At 42.9% G+C, this 21,693-nt stretch overlaps 1 protein-coding gene across 21 annotated transcripts in view; it reads right to left on the bottom strand.

Annotated features, from left to right (window-relative positions):
• Positions 1 to 21,693, bottom strand: part of RBFOX1 (RNA binding fox-1 homolog 1) — a 1,014,010-nt gene that overhangs the window by 636,084 nt on the left and 356,233 nt on the right. For all 21 annotated transcript variants that reach the window (XR_011303135.1, XR_011303137.1, XR_011303136.1 and 18 more), the window contains exon 2: positions 3,000 to 3,242. Coding sequence is in view for 18 of the 21 variants with exons in the window: in XM_069646785.1 (XP_069502886.1) it covers positions 3,000 to 3,242 (243 nt within the window). In the remaining 3 variants the exon portion in view is untranslated. The remainder of the gene's footprint in view (positions 1 to 2,999; positions 3,243 to 21,693) is intronic.

Here is a 21,693-nt window from a genome sequence, read left to right as displayed (position 1 = left end):
CCACCCAGAGGTTCTGGAGTTCACTGCACTAGTCAGCGCTGAGCACAGCGCTGGACCTATAATTGATCACTTAATGGGGTGGACAACGCTCCCTTATTGGTAGCCTTCCCTTGCTCGCTGGCTTGCAGTCACTTGCCACAAGCAATCACTTTTTCTGAGAGCTGGCAGGCGCCATTAGAAGATCTCACCAGTTGCACGAGTTTCGCGTCCTGAATTAATAACAATACTCACACAGAAATCTACTGAGCAAGCTAACTTCACTTTTCATTGCATGCATAATTAGCATGTGAAAGCAGTTTGAAGTTAGCTCGGGTGTTTAGTTAATTTTCAATGCGAGCATGTTTCAAATTGTCATCATCAACATACATGCACAAAATAACTTTGAGAATGAAATGCAAACACTCTTTTTTATTTTAGTAATGTACTGAATTTCAACTTTTTGTAAATGGTAAAGTGTAAACCGAACCACAATTCTGCTTTTTCAGAACAAAATTGACCATCCCTGCAGACAAATTCAATTGGGCTCCCCTGAGCTATGCCATAAATGGAGCAGAAGTGCAAGAGTTAATCTGGTCTACCAGAGCTGGAGAGAGTTCGGACAAGAAGAACATTCATCCAAATTGAAATCTGCTTTAGTAGAATTGGTCAGTCTAGAGGAGGCACTGTATTACAAGAACTCCATAAAATTAAACAAAAGTATTATAGAAGAAAATCAAAATAATTGTTGGAATTGTGAAAGGTGAAAGAAAAGAAGAAAGCCGAAAGCGTGCCCCTCACTATTTTGCAAAGAGATTGTGTCCTCCTTGCACAAGCCTACTCTGCTATCTTGACCTAAGAAGATCAGAGGCACTTTACGTGTGGAAGGATCAGCCTTTTCCTGGTAACGGATACCAGAAATAGATGGGAAACTTGAAAAGCAGGAGTTGAAGCATTTGGTCCTGCTGTGCCCAGATACTAGGAAACCAGAAGGACGGCAAGGCCAACCATGAAAGCCTTTCTTTTCAGAAAGATGAAACAGACCCTGGGCCTGATTTACAAGGTGTTTTTCAATCGGATTTTCCCATTCAGGAAAATGTTTGTGAATCAGGCTCTATTATGTGTTTCCTACTAATGTACCAGAACACTAGCACAGTGATCTGAGTGGACCAGTTTTTTAAAATAATTACGGTCCGTGTTGCCAAAAAACAGCGGTATGTTAGTGGTGGGGGCCGTATTCACAAGCCCTTTCCTATCTTCAGTCTGTCTGGCCCCCTTCTGACAGCACAGAAGGGTGCATGACAGACTGAAGATAGGAAGGGGCTTGAGAATATACCCCCCACCACTGACATACTGCTGCCCTCACTTTACATAAGAACACCGATGTGAACAAGTCATCTCAAATTTGAAATAAAATTGAAATAAAACACAAACCCACTACAACCCTTGGTGCATGCATGTTAGATATGACAGTAGTTGACCCCAGAATTTTGCATGATCAAATGTACTTGTTTAATTGACTGCTTGCATTTGCTTCTTTTTCATCTAACTCTGACTTATAAATGAACATTGGCAGGAAACAGCAGCTTCAGACTGCGCACACAGAGTGGGTTAGAGGAAGTGACATGGCTAAGCGTGTGCATGTGCACTCCTTTCTTTATTTGTCCCAGCTGTCAAATTTGCATTTATCGAGTGAATGAGTAGTCTTCAACAGTGCCTGAGGGAAAGTTATCTGCATCAAGGTGATGGATTGAACGGATCTGCATTTTAATGTAGCTTCTGTGTTGTTGTGACTGGCAGCAGTCTTCTACCAAGTTACACATTCAGTCAATGTGTGTGCGTTTGCATGTGCGACCCATTCGCTTGGCTACGAGATAATGAGTCGCCTATTAAGGTGCTCTTCTCGGAAGCTCAGAGAGAGACATGGGCTTAGGTGACTAGAGCAGTGGGGAGAGGGGTATCCACCCGGGGCAACAGGAAGCGTCTCTCTTAATATCCATTTAGATGCAAACCGGACGTGGGCGATTGCAATGGCCATCTTGCTGAAGTCAGGGGATGATTTATAGTCATTAACAGGGACATACTATACAATAAACATTGCTTTTGAAGCATTTTTGTCTAATATGTCATTAATAGTCGAATCCGAAGAATGCAAGAGGAGCCCATTCTATATGCGCAGAACTCAACACAATGGGCCTAATCACGAGTTTGGCAGTAGCCCTTAAATGCAGCAGTAGTGCTGTTATTGCCGCATTGAAGGGTCTGCCAAATTGACCTATTTTCCCCCCAGCTCTGAGCTGGGGGGAAATCTGCCGAAAATTTGCCGATTTTCAGTGCGTTTACTGCCGGCAGGAAATCCGCAGGTGGTAGAAGCGCAAAATTTCCCCATTGAGCCCAGTGGGGAATGGGGAATTCCCAAATGGGCTCAATAGGGAATGGGCAATACCCGTTCCACCAAACCTGTGATCCGGTTTTGGCGGTAGGGCTAATAACGCCAGCGCTATTAGCGCCGGCGTTACCGCCCAACTCGTGATGAGGCCCAATGTCATAATTACTATGCGGTTGTGACAGCTCATCCTGAGGTGAGCAAATTGCATCACTTCTGAGACCACTCATTATAGTTGATGTCTGAAATCACGACGGGTACACTGAGCTTGACTTACTTTAGGTTCTTTCCTTGGACCTGCTACCTGTGAGAAAACCGTTACACTTCACGTTTTACTTAGTGCAACTGCTGGAGTTCATATCGGTTCTCTCAGATATATTCCACCACCAGAAGGGAGCAAAAAGGGAAAAGGGTATATGAGTACCACTTTGCATTAAAATAGTAATAATCGTACATGAAATGCAGATTGCTAGTCATCTTGATTTCCAAGACCACATCAGAGCTCAAAACTCCACAGGAGCCTATAATAATAATATATTGTACACACAACACGGGAACGATTAAATAAAGCTTTGTTGAACCATTGCAAATTACGTCCAATATTGTCTGCTCAAAATGGAAAAGAGATGCAACTTACCGTGGCTGTGCCGGAGACTGTTTGTGCATTTGCATCTGTCACATTCTGTTCAGAGTGTGACTGAGGAGGTGGGTACATGTTTAACGTGTGCTCTGTTACTGTGGTCTGTCCTGTGTAGTCTGGGGTTGGATGTGGGTGAGGAGCTGTGTATTCTGTGGGGATGCCGTTCTGGGGAGGGGCAAATTGGGCTGAGGCATAAGGCTGTGCCATTGTGTCCGGAGGTGCTGTTGCTTCCTGATTGCCCTAAAAGACAAAAGCAAAACATACATTGTTGCCATATTGCCACAAGACACATGATGCACTACAAATGGTGAGCAGCAGAAGCACATGTACATACAGAGAACACGGTTTCCTGAGAAAACTTTGAACACATTACAACCTCTAAATGTATCATGGATCTATTTTCTGGGGTTTCAGTGATTCCATCCTAAGAGGACCCACACTGCCATGATTCCTCAACCGTTGAGTAGGCTGGCCAGGGCTCACTGCAGTGTAGGACAACATGTCTGGAGAGCAGCAGTTTTCTCAACACTGGTGTATACAAATAATCGCTACCCATTAGACCTGCAGCATGTAAAGTGGTCTAGTACAGCATACCGTTGTGTATTCTGCCAAGAAATGATCTATCTGTGTGTTGAGTATGGGAGTGACATAGAACATCTATCAGATGTTAACTTGTTCATGGAAGATGCTAAACATGACATTTTACTGTATCCCTGCCTGCCCTACTGATTCACAGGGTGCTTTGGGCTCTGAGGGGAAAATAAACCCAGATAGCAATACACATAGTTCAGTATTTGACCAGCGTTTCAACCTCTTTTAATTGTGGTCATAGCGACAATATCTCACAACTTACATTGTATCCTCAATACATTCTTCACAAGGTGATAAAACCATGGTGTGCCTACATTCACATGTCACATGCTTTCTCGCAGCATGGAATGTCATATGCAAATGATCTGGAGAGAGCATCATGGTCTGCATCATTATGTTAAAAGTCTCAACTTGTGCTTCTTTGCCATAGGCATCGGTTCATCTGTCTTTCAACCTGAATTTGTGTTACTTGTACTGCTTACAAGTCAAAAGCTTTTACCGCATCAAAAGCACCCATGCAGGCCCCCCTCAAAGCAACGACAATGGAGCCCAAGTTCTATACATGTATGATGTCAGGTTGACGGCTTTGCAAAATGTTGGTGAAATTCACTCAAAACAAAGCTCAGAACTATTTACACTTCACTGCTGTGCATAAACCCAATAAAATCCCATAACATTTATTTATAAAAACGAAGAAGCAACCACAATCAATAAAAACCATGCAGATTTGTGATTGTTGCAAATCCTGTCACGTTGTACTCAATTAATGGAAAATGTATTTGGTGTTTATTAACAAGACTTATGATACGATATGATATGATATTTTATTTATATCGTGCTCATACACAAGTGTTTCAGAGCACGACCAAGCAAAGGCAAGGGAACAAGGGAGAATAAAAACAAACAATCTTACTAGGCCAAGTGACATTAAAAACGCGCAAGTGTATGGGAAAAGAAAAAGGAGGAAAGTGTGAAGAAGGGGGAGAAGTGGAGAGTGCGGCAAAAGGAAAGAGCAGAATAAATAGCAAGTGCAATAAATAAATTAATTTATCAATACCGGCAGAGGCAAGTGTATGTTATAGGCAAGTTTATGATAGGGTATATCAGTTAAGTGCAGAAGAAAAATGGGGGACTGTATGGGTTAACATACAGATCCCAGTGCAAGGGGTGGCTCAGAGGCAGTGCAGGAGGGTAAGCAGGTACCAGGGCCCAAAGGAAAAAGGGTGGCCAGGAGTATTGTGCGTAGGGAGACAAACAGATCAGCAGAGGAGAAGAGGGGCAAAGGCAGAAGCGAAGAGGAAGGTCCTAAGGTGCTTCCGGAACTGAAGATGGATCTCCTCAAGTTTCAAGGTCGCTGGGAGGCTGTTCCAAAGGGAGGCCCCTGCTGAAGACAGAGATCTACCTCCAGCTCGTTTCTTAGAAAAACGACTGACCCTGAGGGAGTTAGAAGTAGAGGAGTGAAGGGATCGAGAGGGGAGGCATATTCAGAGGGATAGTTGAAGGCATTTTGGACCCAGGCCCCAGAAAGCCTTGTGGACAATACAGAGGGTTTTAGATGTAATCCTTGCACCCACTGGGAGCAAATGAAGGGATTTCAGAGCTGGAGAGATACAATCCCAGGGCTTGAGGCCAAGGACAAGTCTCGCAGTCCTGTTCTGGATAGGTTGCAAAGGCTGGAGAGTGGAGGCAGATAGATTAAGAAATAGGCTGTTACAGTAGTCCAACCTCGAGAGAACCAGAGCTTGGGGGACAAGGAGCTTCTGGGGGAAGTGGAGGAAAGGCAGAGTATCTCGAAAGAGGTGCAGTAGGGAGTTTGACTTTTTAGAGACATCAGAGATGTGCGCGATGAAGCAGTTTCCATGCTTCAGGCAGCTCTGAAGCCAGATTGGTGGTCATGGAGAGAGCCAACAGAGTCGGAGTGAAGATTAAGCAATGAGATGGCCAGCTTTTCCAGGAGCTTCCCCAAAAAGGGAGTAATGGAAATTGGGCGATAGTTAGCCGGACAGGAGGGATCGGCTGTAGGTTTATTGAGGCGAGGATGCACAAAGGAGTGCTTGACAGGGGAGGGGAAAGATCCAGAGGCAATTGAATGGTTACAGAAATCGGTGAGGGTCGGTGCGAGGGTATCAATGTGGTCCTTAATGGTTTTAGAGGAACAGGGATGAACCTGTTTTGTTGAGGCTTTCCTAGATTGGACTTGTCTAGCAACCTCATCAGGTGAGAAAAAAGGAAAGGAGGCGAAAGAAGGGGGGTGTTGGAGGGAGTGTCAGCAGGCTGGGAATGAGAGGGGAGAGGAGGTGGGGTGGAGGAAAGGAAGGACAAGATGTTCTGGGTTTTAAAGTTAAAATGAGAGGTTAGGGAGTTGCAAAGAGCCTGAGAGGTAAGAGGGGGGGCGGGTGGAGACTGCAGCAGGGTTGGCCAGCTCCTTGCAGATTTTAAAGAGTTTGTCCGAGTTATTGGATGCCACAGAGATGCGGGCTTGAATGTGGCCTATCTTCTTAGAGTGGACAGCAAGCCAGTATTGCCTTTGGAGCAGGCAGCAGGCCAGTTTGTCAGAGGATGAGCAGGAAGACCTCCATTTCCTTTCAGCCGCCCTACACTTATGTTTAAGTGTGGCTAGTTCAGAGTCATACCAGGAATTATACTTGACTTTGGACTTTAAACGGATCCTCTTGACAGGGGCAAGAACATTAAGAGTAGCAGAAATAGAAGAATAGAGCCAGGATAGGGCTGTGTTAGGGTCTGAGTCAGCCTGGTGGAGGAGTGGGGGAAGGTGGCAGTAAAAGCCTCGATTGACACACGCTTCATAGGCCGGATGTCCGAGAAGGTGGGTGGCAATCTTGGGGAAGGCTTATCTTATGAGAGGAGAGGAGCCAATGATCACTCCAGGAGAGAGGAGTGGTGAGGGGAGTAGAGAGGGGAAGGCCAGAGGAGATCAAGACATCTATTGTGTAACCCGCAGAATGATTAGGGCCGGAGAGGAGGATAGTGAGGGAGAGTGAGTCACAGAGGACATGAAAGATCGCAGATGAGGAACAGACTCAAGATGGATGTTGAGGTTACCTAGGAGGATGAGTTGAGTGGTTGAGGTCAGAAGAGAGGAGGAGAGGTCTGCCCACTCAGAGAGAAAATAGGTAATTTGGCCAGGGGGCTGGTAGAGAGTAGCAACAGTGAGAGAGTGGCTAGGAGAGGGTAAGAGCCTGCAGACAAGGCATTCAAAAGAGGAGTAGATCTGAGTGGGGATGATAGAGGTAGGAATCCACACAGGGAAGATCAAGAATACACACCCTCCATGCCGGTTGGATCGGGCGTGGATAGGATCTTGTAGCCATTAGAGAGGAGAGTGTCGAAACTCGTGACAGAGCTTGCCGTGAACCAAGTCCCAGTAAGACCGAGGACATCAAGGTCAAGTTCTTATAGGAGGTGGCGGATGTCAGAGGAGTGTTTGGCAACAGGCGAGAGTTGAGAGTGGCAAGATAAGGAAGGTTGCCAACCTTAAAGACCTTCCGGGGAGGGGTACAGATCAGAGGTATGCCCTGCAGAGGTGTGGAGGGAGCTTGAGATGGGGCAGAGGTTAAAGGAGATGGGACAGATGCGGAAGGAGAGGGGGGCAAGGTAGCCACGGGAGGAGGGTAGGAAACAGCTGGAGATGAACGGAAGTTGATGAGGCGGGGGAACCGTCTATCAAAGAGGAGGAGATTAGCCTGAGGCCCTTGCACCATGACAGTTCCATTCAGGTAGATATGTGAAATTCGATGGGGCAAAGTATACAAGCCTCATTTCCTAAATGGCTCACACCTTCTTAATATTTTAATGAAAAATGGCCTCGATAGATTTATCCCATGCCTTTAACTGAGTTGATCACAATAAACTATGGAGTAAGCTCGCTAAATGGGGGCTGCCTGGAGGGCTCCATAAATTGTTAATTGGGCTGCACTCCAACTCTGCAATTAGGGTCAGGCTGAACCATGAGGGGGACTTCTCAAGGAGGATCGATGTGTTAACTGGATTGAGACAGGAGTGCATGCTGGCCCCCTATCTTTTCAATCGCTGTGCCTCTGATGTTGGTGACTATCTTGATAATTGTTCATTTGTCCTGCCGAAAATACAGGGCCATAACGTCCTGTGGTTATCGTATGCCGACGATTTCCTCCTATTTGACACAACGCGGATTGGGCTCCAAAGACTCATTGAGGGTTTTGCCTATACGCAGCACAGAATGGCTTGATGCTTAATCAAGGGAAAACTAAAATCTTAAAGTTGAGGAGAGGTAGGAGGTGCAGTAAACTGACGTGATCCCTGGGTGATACAAATTTGGGGTGTTCAAATAGCATGGTATATTTGGGTTTTAATATTTTCTCCCAGCCTGATAATTGCAACATTTGGGAAGGCTTGATGTTGAAAGTAGTAGCCCCTTCTATACAACTGGTAGGGCTGGATAGTAGGTATGGCAGGTTTTCTATAAAGCCTACCATACAATATTGTGAGGGAAAGATTATCCCAAAACTGCTTTATGGCACTGAACGTTTAAGCAAGTGTATGGTGGGATGCCTTGATGTTATTGAGGCTTTGATATGGACACGCTATTTGAAAGTCTCAAATGCAGTACCCATGGCAGCGTTGTTCTATGAGTTGGGGCTGGTCTCACTCAAAGCTTGTGTGTAGTGGAAAAAAACATAGTATGAATAGTAAATTAGTAAACCCAAGGCCGAACATGATGTATGAAGTTTTAATGGCACAAATGACAATGAATTTGCACTTGAATAAGAACAATGGTGTGTTGGCAAATCTGGCCGTTGAGTGTGAAAGGATGTTGGTGGACCTTGCAATGGATGAGAAAACCTTGTTTGAGAACCCTGACAATGTAAAAAAGGCTTTGTACAATTATGATTGGATTCTGACTACAGAAAAGTTTCATGCATATCCCTCAATGAGACAGTTATCCAGTGAGCATAAGAAACGTGGAACAATCTCTCATATTTTACATCAGTTTCCAAAAAGGTTCTTTCGTAACTATGATCCTGAGGCTAATGTGGAATCTTTTGTTAACTAGGGAGGTTCCATTGAAGGGAGGTATCATTCAACTGGATAAGTCTGACTGTAGGTTCTATGGTCAAGTGGGTGTACTGGAAACGTGTTAAAACCTGTTAATAGCATGTTCGGCTTTGAATGTACTAAGAAAGTTGCATTTGGGGAAACTGTGGGGGGTTAACAAGGAGCTTAATGTAGACCTCCTATGTCTAAGGTGTATTAATGTTCAGAATACCTCTGACAGACTATCAATTGTAGGAGTTCTGAAGAGTCTTAACTTAGATGGAGACCTGTGTTGATTGACATATATTTTTAATGTGGTAAATTAGTACGTAGAGGATAAATGTATTTTTATGTTGTGAAATATTTATAACATTTTGGATCTTGTTTTTATTGTGTCATCTTCTTTACGATGACAGGGGTGACATTTTACTTTGTAATTATGAATTTCGTATCTTGTAATTTTTCTTTTTTGTTAAGGTTTGACCAAACAATAAAAGAAGGCAAATGATATAAAATGTTTGATACACATTTTTAAACTATGTAAAATCATATATAGAATCACTTGAGATATCTTTTGTTGCTGCATATTCAATATCATTTAGATAGAACAAATCATAATAACACATGTAGTATAATTTACAGCGTGTCCAACTGTCTTAATTATCACAATTGATCACCACTTTTAGGTAAGTTTGGGACAAAGTGTATAACAATAACAATGTATTTCAACAGTGCTTGATTTCCATTGTGCAGCTCCATAACATGTTTAGAAACATTATTTGAAGGATCTCCATTAGTAACCACCTAAAAACATTTTACAATTCTTAGTTTGTATTTAACATTTGTTTGATCTAATGTACCATATACTACATGGACAAATAAGTATATATTCAATAAATGTACTTTCAGAAGTACCTTTGCTATCAATAAACCATGGTTCACTTGTTTTTGATATGTGTATGTATCTGACTTACAGGCTTATTATTTGATACACAGAAAAAAGTCTATTAATCAGTACTCAATTTTCATTATATTTTTTTGTTGGCTTTAAGTAACTGGGGGCAACTTTTTGTGTAAGATTTGGGGCTCTGTTACATTAGCCTCTATCTTTTCTTTCAGAAAATTATCTAGTTTTAGGATGGCCCAATGTTTTCTCAAAAGCTACACATGTGTGATGCCTGTCTAATATGTTGTGCAATTAATTTGACCCACTCATTGGATATCTTCATATCATTGCTCAAATTGGCTTTCATGCGAATATGTCTTTATTTCCTCATTCTTGGATGGTCTGAACGTTTTTGTTTTGAAATTTTAAGGGAAGACTGGTCTTTTACTTTGGAAATGATTAGCAGCTTCACACGTATCATGTTTAATATGCAAACATTCCTTATCAGGAATGATCCAATTAAGAGGCGCCACATATTCACTTATTTCATGGAAAAGTGTATTTGCATCTGCGTCCTTGAATAAAAAATGTGGACTTATTACAGTCAATAATCACTTAAAGAACTAAATCTAAAAAGATGAACGTGTTTTGTATGCTTCTGATAAACCAACCGTGCATGCAATGTATTGGTATTCAATGTCTTCCTATATCCATCATGAATTCAGGTACATTTCTCTTGATTACAGCCCCCAATGCCATTACCTAAAACCATTACCAAAAGTAAGGTAGCATGATGCATGGGAATTTCTTCCTACAGTAACTTTTTCCCACACTCTTCCAGGCAACTCAATAAGATGGCCATCTCACCATCATTCCTTGGTCATCAATACATGTCACACAATCTGAATGTCATCAAAATCCTACCCAAATAATCTTAGTCAGAAATTTCCAATAATGTTATGCATAGAAATAGGGAAAAACCAATCTTTCACTTACATTATCACCTAATGGACCTTCAGCTAATTTGTAAAAAGAAATGGCATAACCACTCAATGGGCCTCATTATGCCTGAGGTGGAACGGGTTAATGGGCTCCGCTAAAGGAGGCGGACCCGTTAAACCCATTCCGCCTCATTACAAGCTCCCCTCGTGGGACCCGGTAAGTAACGCCAGGTCAAACCAGGCGTCCTTACCGGGTTCCGCGAGGGGAAGAGGGAGCAAACAACGGGCCGCTCGTATTCGGCCCGTTGTTTGCACCCTCTCCCATTCCCATTGAGCCCTATGGGGGCTCAGATGGGAATGGGGAAGGTCCGGGCCCGAGTTCCTGGAAGGAGGAATTACCGGGCCCTCCGAACTCGGAATGGCCCGGTAATTCCCCATTCTGGGAAGCCGGACCCGATTTGGGTGGCAGCCATGCCACCAATAGCGGCATGGCTACCGCCGAAGTCGTAATGAGGCCCAATGTGTCTCCCAAAGACTTCCAAACCTCTTTCAAACCCTTACAAATTATAAGAATGTTCTACTCTTCCTATTATATTACATAGAAATAGGGGGGCCACTGTGGGCTTGTGGAAGGGGGCAACCTACAATGATCAACAAAAGAGATGGCCACACTGCTGACAACTCTATGTGTTGTATATGTTAGTAATTATTCCTGGCAATTGTATTGTGCACACAAGTCACAGAGAGTATCTTAAGATAGGATTTATTTTAATTTGTAAGCAACAACGAAAATGTGCTATACAATTGTGAGAGTTTTCAAACATGTTTGATCATTCTACTTTTCCTATTAGGCTTTCAACCATGATACCTTGGCAAAAAACATGCTTTTTTGCAACCCTTGCCCCATCTTCACATATTTCAGGGTCTCTCCGAATTCTGTGAGGTTACAACAATAATCAATCTGCCATGAAGCAGTGATTGCAGGGATGGATCACTTGGTGTACTAAGGAAACTTGAAGGAAATGCTATGGTTTCACAGCATGAGGGGTGGTGCACAGGTGCGGCAATCATTTCCCAGGTAGTTCTCCTTTAGAGATTTCCACTGATCTCAAAATCTGTTTTAAATCAATGTTATTTACTCATAACACAAATACGCTGACAAGGCACGCACACACACACACATTCTTGTTGAAACCAACAATCCCAATCTTTGTATCCCATTGTCAAGACCACTTGTGTTCGTGCATTCCATTTAACCCCTGCAGTACACTGATGGTGCGATATGGAATGCATCAGTAGATTCCACTGAGATTCTGTGACGCGGGCATTACCATGTGTACACTGCTCCCACTCACAAAACATGCCGCACATCCACAGCTAAGCCCTTTCTTATGTCAATGAAGTGCTGCTGCTACTGCTTACACAGGAGACAATTGTGTACACCTCTGTTAAGCACCACACAAAAGAGGGAGCTCCTCACACCACGCAAAAGAGTGCGCTCCTCACTCTGACCCATTCCACTGCGAGGGCACAGTTCAGTTTCACCTCCATGCCTGTTTCCCTTCACTCTGCCCGCTATAATCTAAATCCACCAACACCAAAACCTATTTGGGAGCAGTGGCCAAGCATTTCTTGGGATAGCTGGATGTTCCTGCACTGAGAATGCCTAACGAGGGAGGCTGGCATTCCGTGGGATGCTGCCCTTCACTTGTTATCAGTGAAGCAAGTGTGGCTCAGTCAAGAATGATGTTACAGGTACCTTATTAGTAGCAAATGTACCTTCATAGGAATGGCAGTCTGCACCAATGAACACTGCCAGCTCATCTAACAACAGTGGAGGACAGTGTAACATCAGGTTAATGACCCTTAGAATTGTTGTGATATTCCCTCAGAGCAAATCTCGGAGGTAATTACAAAACATTACTAAATAGTCCTCCTGTGACAAGTTCGAAAGACACGTGGCACATTTCACTCTGCATCTTGAGGGATGCAGACAGGGCATGTTTTTAGATAGCCAACAATGCATATTTAGGTGATAAATAGGTCAGTCCTTTAAACCACTGCTTGTTGAATTATGTCATAGATATAAATCTTAACTTCCCAGATACCTGTAAAAAAAAAAAAATATATATATATATATATATATATATATATATATATATATATATATATATATATATGATAGATCCTGTACAGAAGTGCAGGGAAAGCGGAAGGCACACGCACTCCAGGAAGCGGTCTTGCATACAGGAATCACGGCAAAACACTGAGGCAGCAAACCATTCTAGTCAGCCAAAAAATGTTCTTTAATTCATTAAATGTCCAGGACAGAAAAGGAAAACAGCACAAAATCGACGCGTTTCGCGGTAACAAACCGTTTGCTCACGTTATATATTTATTTCTTTTTACAGATGTTAAGATTTGGAAAGCCATTCATTATCCGATCATCCCTATACAACTCAGTACCAACTCACATCAACAAGTAGAAACCTCACTCCCTGCCTTCAAATTAAATGTTGCTCAACTAACACACCAGATCTATTTTATTGTACATCGATTGCATTACTGAACGGTGCTCCCCTGTCTGGAGTCATCCTTGCAATATAAGAGAGAACTGCTGCGTAGAAATGTTAAACCCCCAACTCATTCTTGTTTGGCACGATGTTATGAAATCATAAAACCTACCACCTTGTTGTTATTCCTAGTGTGGGGCCTTCGGTGTGCCCTGCACTTATCATCTCCCATCCCCCTGCACTACTCTGATCTGAATGCGACAAGACTGTAAAGAGCAGTTTCCTCTTCCCCACCAACTTCTACTTGTGGTGCCAAGAAGTGGCTGTGCTCACAGAGAGTAGCTTCCAAATCGGCCATCAATAAATGGATCCATGTTAGACACCTGCTGGGCGCATCTTCCGCAAGGTGCTCTGGGTATTACTCCTCCGCAGTAAGGTGGAAGCTCGCTGCAAATACAGTGCATGAAAATAGCAACCATGACTCCCGAACTTGTCAATAGTCTCCCGATGTACAGAGACCGCTTCTCGCCCCTGAAAGAAGATAACTGCTGGGTTACCACTCAGAGGAATAGACGTGCTGAGGCAGTTAGGCTTATTCGCTAATATGCCCACGGTCCTGCTTACACACACACACACATTGCAGAGATGGTGTGCTCTGCTCCACTGTATGTATACAGTGCACATAGATGTTCACTAAATGTGAAGATAACACCCAGATTTGAGCTCCGTACAATGGATGTCAAATTGCAAGGCTTTGTTAAGATGGGCAGTTATTGTCTTTTTTGCTTCTTCTTTGCGAACAGCCGAACTGTGCCATTTACCAGAGCACCACGGCTAGGCATATCATACGAGAGATATTCCATGACATTATGTCAGATTTCTACTGCAAACTACTATCCAGTGTTTTCATCACAGAATCCAAAAGCTTTAAGGGCCTGATTTACAAAAATGCTTTAACAAGGGAAAGTCCCATGGAAAACATGTTTGTATAATCAGGCCCTTAATGTTTCTAAGCAAAATTTCGGAATACTTTCATAATGTAATTGCTGTGTCGCTTGAAAAAAGAAAATCCACAGCAAACAAGCAAACAACTCTTAGCAATGTTTATCAATTAATGTTGGATCAGACGCTAATTGGGGCTCATCAGTAGGCCCCAGTGTTGTCGCCAGGATTTCTTGACAGGGTCCTGCACAGCACTTTTATGGGTCTAAGGCAATTAAAGGAAATATATGTATCATTTTGGAAAGTTTTTTGTATGCTGCTGTCGACCAGGACATTGTTATAACTATGGCAGGCAATCATATACATTTACCTAAATAATTAAGAACACCAATTCAACAAAACACCTTCTTCAGTTGCAACAGAATGCAAAGTGACGTGAGCCCAAACATATAACTGAGTTTGACTATACTACTTTCAAGACACACAACAAAGGAGCCTATGTGCTACGGCCACCTGGTTGTAGTCATTGTTTGACAAGGGCATGTAACTTAGAGGTGCCTGTGCATTGCAAAAGAGTTCAAGTGCAAAAAAGGGGGAATTTGTGATACATTTTCATTGTATACTTTATGATTCCATTTCTTGTCATGGAAGATTGTTTGGGGAGGTTGGGGTTTTGGGGGATTGGTCTCCGGAAACTCCTACAGCACAGTGAATCATTCAAATATTCACACTTACTAAAATGTCTTGTCACATGCAAAGGCGTCACATTTACTGCGTCCCAGTGAGTACACGTAGCTTCATATCCTTTTAAATCATTCATGGCACCATCGACCAACTAAATATAACAAATATATAAATATAACAAGTTGATTAGTCAGTCCTGCCCTCATTCAAACATATGCAGCACAATAGTTATCAAGAAAACATTGTAACTAGGTTGCTCAACAATCATCAGTACTTAATAGACACTCCCAATAAAGATGTGTTGAAACAGAGCTCACAAATCATGCTCTGCAAGGGCTGACCTTTGCATTGGGTGTCATTGTCCTGCCTGAACTCTGAAATTCTGCCAAGGTGTGCATTTAATCATGCGCGTTGGTCCCATTTCAATCCATGTGAATCCATGTGAGACACACACACAGGATACATCATTGCATTTTATCTAGTGAAACCCGAGCTGCAGAACGCTTGGAACTGATGCCGTTCTGGGGGTTTATTTCCCCCTGTTCCCTCTGAGATTGCCTGACTCCTTTAGGTAGGTTCACTTATCAGACTGAGCAGAACTTCTGAAGACAAGCAGCTCTGTCCACCCTTCCGGTCCCACCATGAATGACATTTGGCAAGTTCTGCCTTTGGGAAAGTCGAAGGCGTTGTCCCTCAGGCTGCAGCCTTTCTATGCCACTGGTATGCCCACGCACATGTGCAGAACACTACTCTGAAAATGTGGTGACCCATCAAACTTTGCATGTCTTTTACGCGGGTCAAATCAAACCAAACCCATTCTCCCAAGCTCCTGTAATCCCCACACAGAATCCATGTGGAATGTAACTATGGAACAACGACTTCTATTTCCAAAGCAAGCGTGTTAGAAAAGACACCATGTGTGACCTACTTCCCTACAGGGGTCCATCAGGCCCTAGTGGGGCAGTGAGACATGCTATAGGCTCGGTTAACCGCCCTGGCATGGCTCTGCTAGGTGAACCATCAGTGAACACAGGACTTCTTTTTGACAAATTTGCGAATACGTTAGAACGTTTGAGGTTGGTTTGTGTTTCCCTCTAGCCAGTTTGTCCACACCTGCTCACCAGTATGATGTCGAGGACACACTTTCCGGCTAATGTTACTGTATTGAAAAATATGGTTAAAATCATGTTTCTATGTCATTTCATCTATGCAATTTCGATGTTTTTTTTTAATAGTATGTTTTACCGAAAAAACGAATTGAAATTGATTTATTTTTATATTTGGTGGGTTCCATCCACAAGCCCCCATCCCCTATTGTTTTTTTAACCTATTCCTGACACCCCACCCCTTGTATATACTTTTCCAACTGCCCCTATATGTTTTGATGAGTTTTTTCGTAAAATGTACTGGAAAAAAAACATCGAAATTGCACCCGTCGATGAAAGAACGTTATACCAAACGCATAGAGTGTACTGTGCCATAGAAAGGGAACCCGTTTCAATAATCTTCTGATTGGAATCTTCCATCAAACAGTTTAGTCTCAGAAACAAAATGCACATGAACTTAGTGTTATTTATTCCATTCAGATGTAAATCATTCCAGTGTACCAACCATAGTGTTGCCCGAAAGGATATGCATGCGAATAGAGCGCCTTTGGAATGCAACCCCACTATTCTTGGAGGCCCACATATGCACAGTAAGTGCCTGATTTAAAGGCGTCTAACAATGAGTTTCCCGTTCAAAAGTAATTTTGTAAATCAGGCCTTGATAGTGCAAAATGGGCGCTTTTCACTTAATATTTTCTATTTGATTTAATTACCATTGAATTCTACAAGTGCATCATCTTAATCTATGTGAAAAGAAAGACTATGGTTCTACTTGACAGCATGCTTTTCAGGCAATAGTTAAAGGGCCTCCAAAGATTAAATTAAATGGTAATACAATCCCTAGGGGAAGGTGTATGTTTACCTCAGTCTGAAAGTGCCGGCCTTGCAAAACATTTAGTTGGACGACTCAACATGATGGGAGCATGAAGGACAAATTAGATTTGTGTTAATAGGTTCCTTCCTGTTCCCCAGACTTAAGCAAAGGCTCAAGAACATGAAATACCCCTGATTTATGTATTTGATCGCACGTATTTTATAGCTATAATTTGCAAGAGAAATGCTGCCAAACTCAATTATAAATCGTGATGTGGGAACAGCCTATTCAGCAAAGCTAAGCCGTTCAAATGTGTTCCTTTTGTGTATCGAGTTATAGCTTTTCTGATTGCTGTACACGATTTCAAGCCTAATTTGACATCGTCTCGGAAGCAAGGGTTCAAGCCTTCTACTAGTGCAAACAAATTAAATATGTACTGCACTGTGACTAACATACGTATGCAGAAGGACATTTAAGTACTTCCACTTGATCATAGACTTTAGTGTGAATTACCAAAAACAACCGAAAAAAATATTGTTGATATTATATTTTAAGATAGGATGACTCGCCAAATGCATAGTTTCCCCACACAAATACATGATACAAATTAGATGTTTTATTTGTAAGTGAGCAAGAATGCTAAGTAATATTTTGATTTAATGTAAAACCAAATACAAGGGACTAAAGTCATATGGCTAAAGTTAAATTACAGTGCATAATAGGAGATCCCCCAGCCAGAGCATCACCCCGTGTAGCCCTGATCCCCAAGTTGCCCAGATCCCTATAAACACAAACAGGTGCAAATTCTGAAGTAAAGGTCAGAAGTCAATGCATAATTATTATACACGGCCAAGGGCCATCATATAATCCTGCTGAAATCAGGGTGTCTCCACATTAAATAAATACAATGCAATACATATAATAAAATAATTCTAAGTACAAAGCCAAGTAGTAAATAAGAATTAGGGGTCAACGATTTAGCAATAAATGTCCATTCTTAGGCCAAAGATAACAACAGCCTGAGCCTAACACCAAGTCCCCTGGCCTAATCAGAAGCCTAACCACATGAGCTAGGGCAAGAAGCTAAGCTTACATCTAAGGTATCTGGAAAAATACAGAGGCTAACATCAAGAGCCAGGGTATTATCCTATTTAAAAGACACGCACACAGCAAACATGATCCTGCAAATACTGCTAAGAGACAATGCATAAGCCATAGACTAAATAAAAGGGACCAAAGGTAATCCTGTGCTGGAGGCCAAGAGCAGAAGCTTGACCCTTAGCTCTGGAACACACAAGGTCATAATATAAAACCTCAATGAAGTATATGAGCAATTATTTTGAGCAAAAAAACAAGGCCCTTAGCTTGATCCTTATTATAACACTGGTGACGGGGATAAACCAAGTGATTGAAGGTGCTTAGGCTATAAAATTGCAAAGAATACATACCTCTTATAAACATGATAGTGGTGTTAGATAGCTGCAGATTCTGGCACGTTTAGGCTATGCCCCTGCCGAATTATTTAAAAAGATAAAACAAACATGGTATGCCATCATCTAATGCCCACATCTAAAGATATCCTTGAGTGTTCTAAACAAAATCTTTAGTGCAGTTTGCTCACATTAATCATGTTTTGATATATTGTACCAACAAAACCTCAATTAGTCAGTATTAAAATTCTTGATTTTTAATTGTCAAATTCGGAACATGAGTTGCCATGTTCTCGTGTTCTGAATTTGACAATTAATTGAGGTTGTATTGGTTCAATATATCAACATATTATTAAGGTGTGCAAACAGCACTAGGGACTTTATGTTTAGAACACTGAAGGATATCTTTAGATGATTGCATTAGATGATGGCACACTATGTTTGTTTTATCTTGATAATCCTTGCTATATGCTGACGAGCCAAGTCCAAATTTTGAATATAGGCCAAGAGTCACTGAATAACACTGAGTTTGAGGCTACAAGGCACCTTATAGTCCTAAACATACTTCCCCCTTCTCTTCTGAACTGTGAGACATCTTTTATATTTATTGTAGCTCTTGTCGGTACTCTTAAAGACTTGTTTTTGTTTGTTTATAATTTGAAGTAGTGTTAGCGGGGAGTAATTGCATACTTGACAAGTTTCTGGTTACAGTGCTTCAGTTTCAGTATGACTTAACTGCATTAAAATGTATTTGGGTTTGGAATTGGAAGCCGTAGGTTGATACCCCCTTCTAAGCAAGGACATCTCAGTGTAATCTTAGGGAAAATTTTCATCGCTATACCAGCCGTTACCCGATAAAATGTATTGGCTGTGCTTTACAATCGCGTTGTTGGCATTTATATCTGTATGCATATTACAGATCTTTTAGTGTGTTTGGGTTATATCTATAGCTCATTTATTTTTGGGTAGTTATTTTTCTTGAGCCGTAGCAAGAAGTTCTTCACCTGGTACCACAATTGTTTGCTTCCTCATGACCACACAGACATGACAGATATACGTATGTTTGCTGTGATAGTTGCAACTAGGGAAGCTGACATGATTTTATGCTAAGTTGTCAGCTGACAAACCAGGTGAGCTGAGGTCTACAACTGTGTCATGAGCAGTCTCGGATGGGATTCCGTAGATTTCTGTGCCTAGTTTCCCAAGATGTACCTCACTGACAACACCCTATGAAACTTGTGTGGGGTTGCCTAAGGTCTCGTGCAGAATGGGTGAGAGGATGGCCAGCCCCTGGATGGGGCACTAAAGGCACTACCGGCATAGCGGGCTGTCCTTCTGCGCCCCCTATGCCTTCCACAGGCTATGCTTCACCTCGCCTCTCCCGAGGGGCCATTTGGTGGAATGTGAGGGGACATGTATTACCTAAGGGCTCACAGCTGGAGCAAGGACTGGCCCAATAGAAAATTTACAGATTTAAATGCCTAATTACCAGTTAATGTGGACTAATTAAAGGAACAGCCTAGCTGAATGGTTGGAACTGGTGCAACTGCATGAAGGTCGGAGATTCGATGACACCATTGGCTAAGGAATGTGAAGTGGTATTGTGTAGGTATTAATTAAGGATGCTAATTTTGTAGAGAGGAGAGTTGTTTCACAGTACAATGCCAGAGGAATGAGGTGTTCTACAGGGGTCGACATTGAGGGGAGCTTGGATATGGTTAACACAGCCTGGTTAGCTTGACAGCAGCAGCTTCCAGGAGCTACCTTTGGCTCCCCAGGCACATTTTTGCCAAAAGTGGGCACCTACGTAACGGTGATGGTACGTTTGGGGACAATTGAGTATTAACACTGATTTGCATTGCAGGGCCACTGTCAAGGAAAAGAGTGCCTTAAAAGTGGGGAGGGGCAACTCCCGAGTTTCAGGGCCAGAGTAGAGTACAGGGCAACAGGAACGATGACAACTCAGAGCAGACAAGTTAGAATGCCTGTTTGTCATGGAAGAAATTACACAGAGGGGTGGGATGGTCCACAGTTCCTGAATTGTTGCATGGCATTTTTCCAGGGAAGGTAGCTCAGCAAGCCAAATTTCTGTAACTAAAATCCATGGGGTATTTCAAGGTTACAGGTTCGATTATGGGCACAGCTGACCCAGCCCCTCGTTTGGGGGGAGAGAGAGAGAGAAATGTTCTATATTGCTTTGGGAAAGGGGTACATAATAATTAAAATGATAAACAATGGTGATCAGGAAGGAGGACAACCTAGAGCAGAGAAGTTAGAATGCCTGTTTGTCAGGGAATAAATGGCAGATGGTGGGATTGCATACGGTTCCTGGAGTGTTGCATGCCATTTTTCTGTGTAAGGTGGCTCAGCGAGTTGCATTACTACAGCTAGAATCCATGGGGGATTACAAGATCCAGTTTCAATTGTACAATGATAATTGTACAGAGAAATGGTTTAAATTTCCAGGTAAGACCTGTGCATTGCAAAGAGAGGTTCTTGAAGGACTATTGGTGAGCACAGAAGAAAAGGGAGCAGTTCAAGAAGGAATGGTGGCAGCTGGTGACGTGGGTCAGATGCTCTCGGAGTGCACACTTACACCAAGAGTTAGGTTCAGGTATCAACGTAGCTGCATTGTATTCCTGGAGGAGGTATCTGAAAATGAAACAACTGTTCAACAATGCAAGAAATGGTAGGGCTCGACAGCAAAGGGGGTGGGGAGTTGATCCCTGCTGAGGAGCAATGCTACCCTAGGGCAATAGGGGGCTGGGGTTGTTTGATGGGCACTCAAAGTATAGGATTAGGAGGGCTAAGTCCTTGTTTACTCTGTGGTGGCCCTGGGCTGTTCCCCACACAGGGTATGGGAGGGTATTATGGTGACTGACTAAGGGCCACACGGATGGATGTTTGGTAATGCGAAGGGCCCCCCAGAATTACCAGGGAGGGCTAATGGCCACCCACAAGTGAGTACAGGATAATGGATGAGCAAATGTAACTATAGGGGGCACTTGGGACTCCTCAATGACTGCTAAACAGCCGGGGGCCGAGCTCCATTTGAGATATGTGAGTTACTTTCTGGCAATGGTAAATGGCTACCCAGAAGGAGGTAATACCAGAAAAGACAGGTGTCCACAGCGGTGGATGATTGGGAATGGCGAGGTCCACCCGGTAGAACTGTCTCACAGCATGTTCAGGGGTAACGGCGTATTGGGATCACCTAAGGTTGACTATTAGAGGGAGTTACCATTTTCTGGCAGGTGGGTGACCATTTTCAAGGCAGGTATGTGTTGTGGCATGGGGCGGAGGAGCACCTGTAAGGTCTGGCTGTATACTTCGGCCATGCAATGGCATGTTGTGAGGACGGCTGTACAAAGGGTAAAAATAGCACACACCAGCGGGTAATGTCCCCACCGAACGGGGCAGATGACGGTTATTAAAGAAAGTGCAGGAGAGGTCAGGATTTGGGGCAGACACTTCCAAAAAGAAATTGTGTGACAGTGCTGAAAACAGTGCGATGTGGCTAAGGAGCTATGGTGAGTAGATTGGCCTGGAATTGGTGGAGGCATGATTATGGGAGTGACTGACCCTGCAGTCGGATACCAGAGCAGGCTGTTCATTCTCAAGGCAGGAATTTGTTGTAACATGCGGCATGAGGTTTTCCTCTGGGGTGTGTTTAAAGCTCTTAAAAGGGCAGGATGATCATAAGAAGACATGGTGAGTATAGGTGCATGAGGTTAAGGTCTGATGTAGGTG

The sequence above is a fragment of the Ambystoma mexicanum genome, chromosome 2q (assembly GCF_040938575.1).
Source record: "Ambystoma mexicanum isolate Mex_15411 chromosome 2q, UKY_AmexF1_1, whole genome shotgun sequence".
NCBI lineage: Eukaryota > Metazoa > Chordata > Amphibia > Caudata > Ambystomatidae > Ambystoma > Ambystoma mexicanum.
The sequence above is the reverse complement of the archived record's forward strand: the minus strand, read 5'-3'. Positions and strand labels throughout refer to the sequence as shown.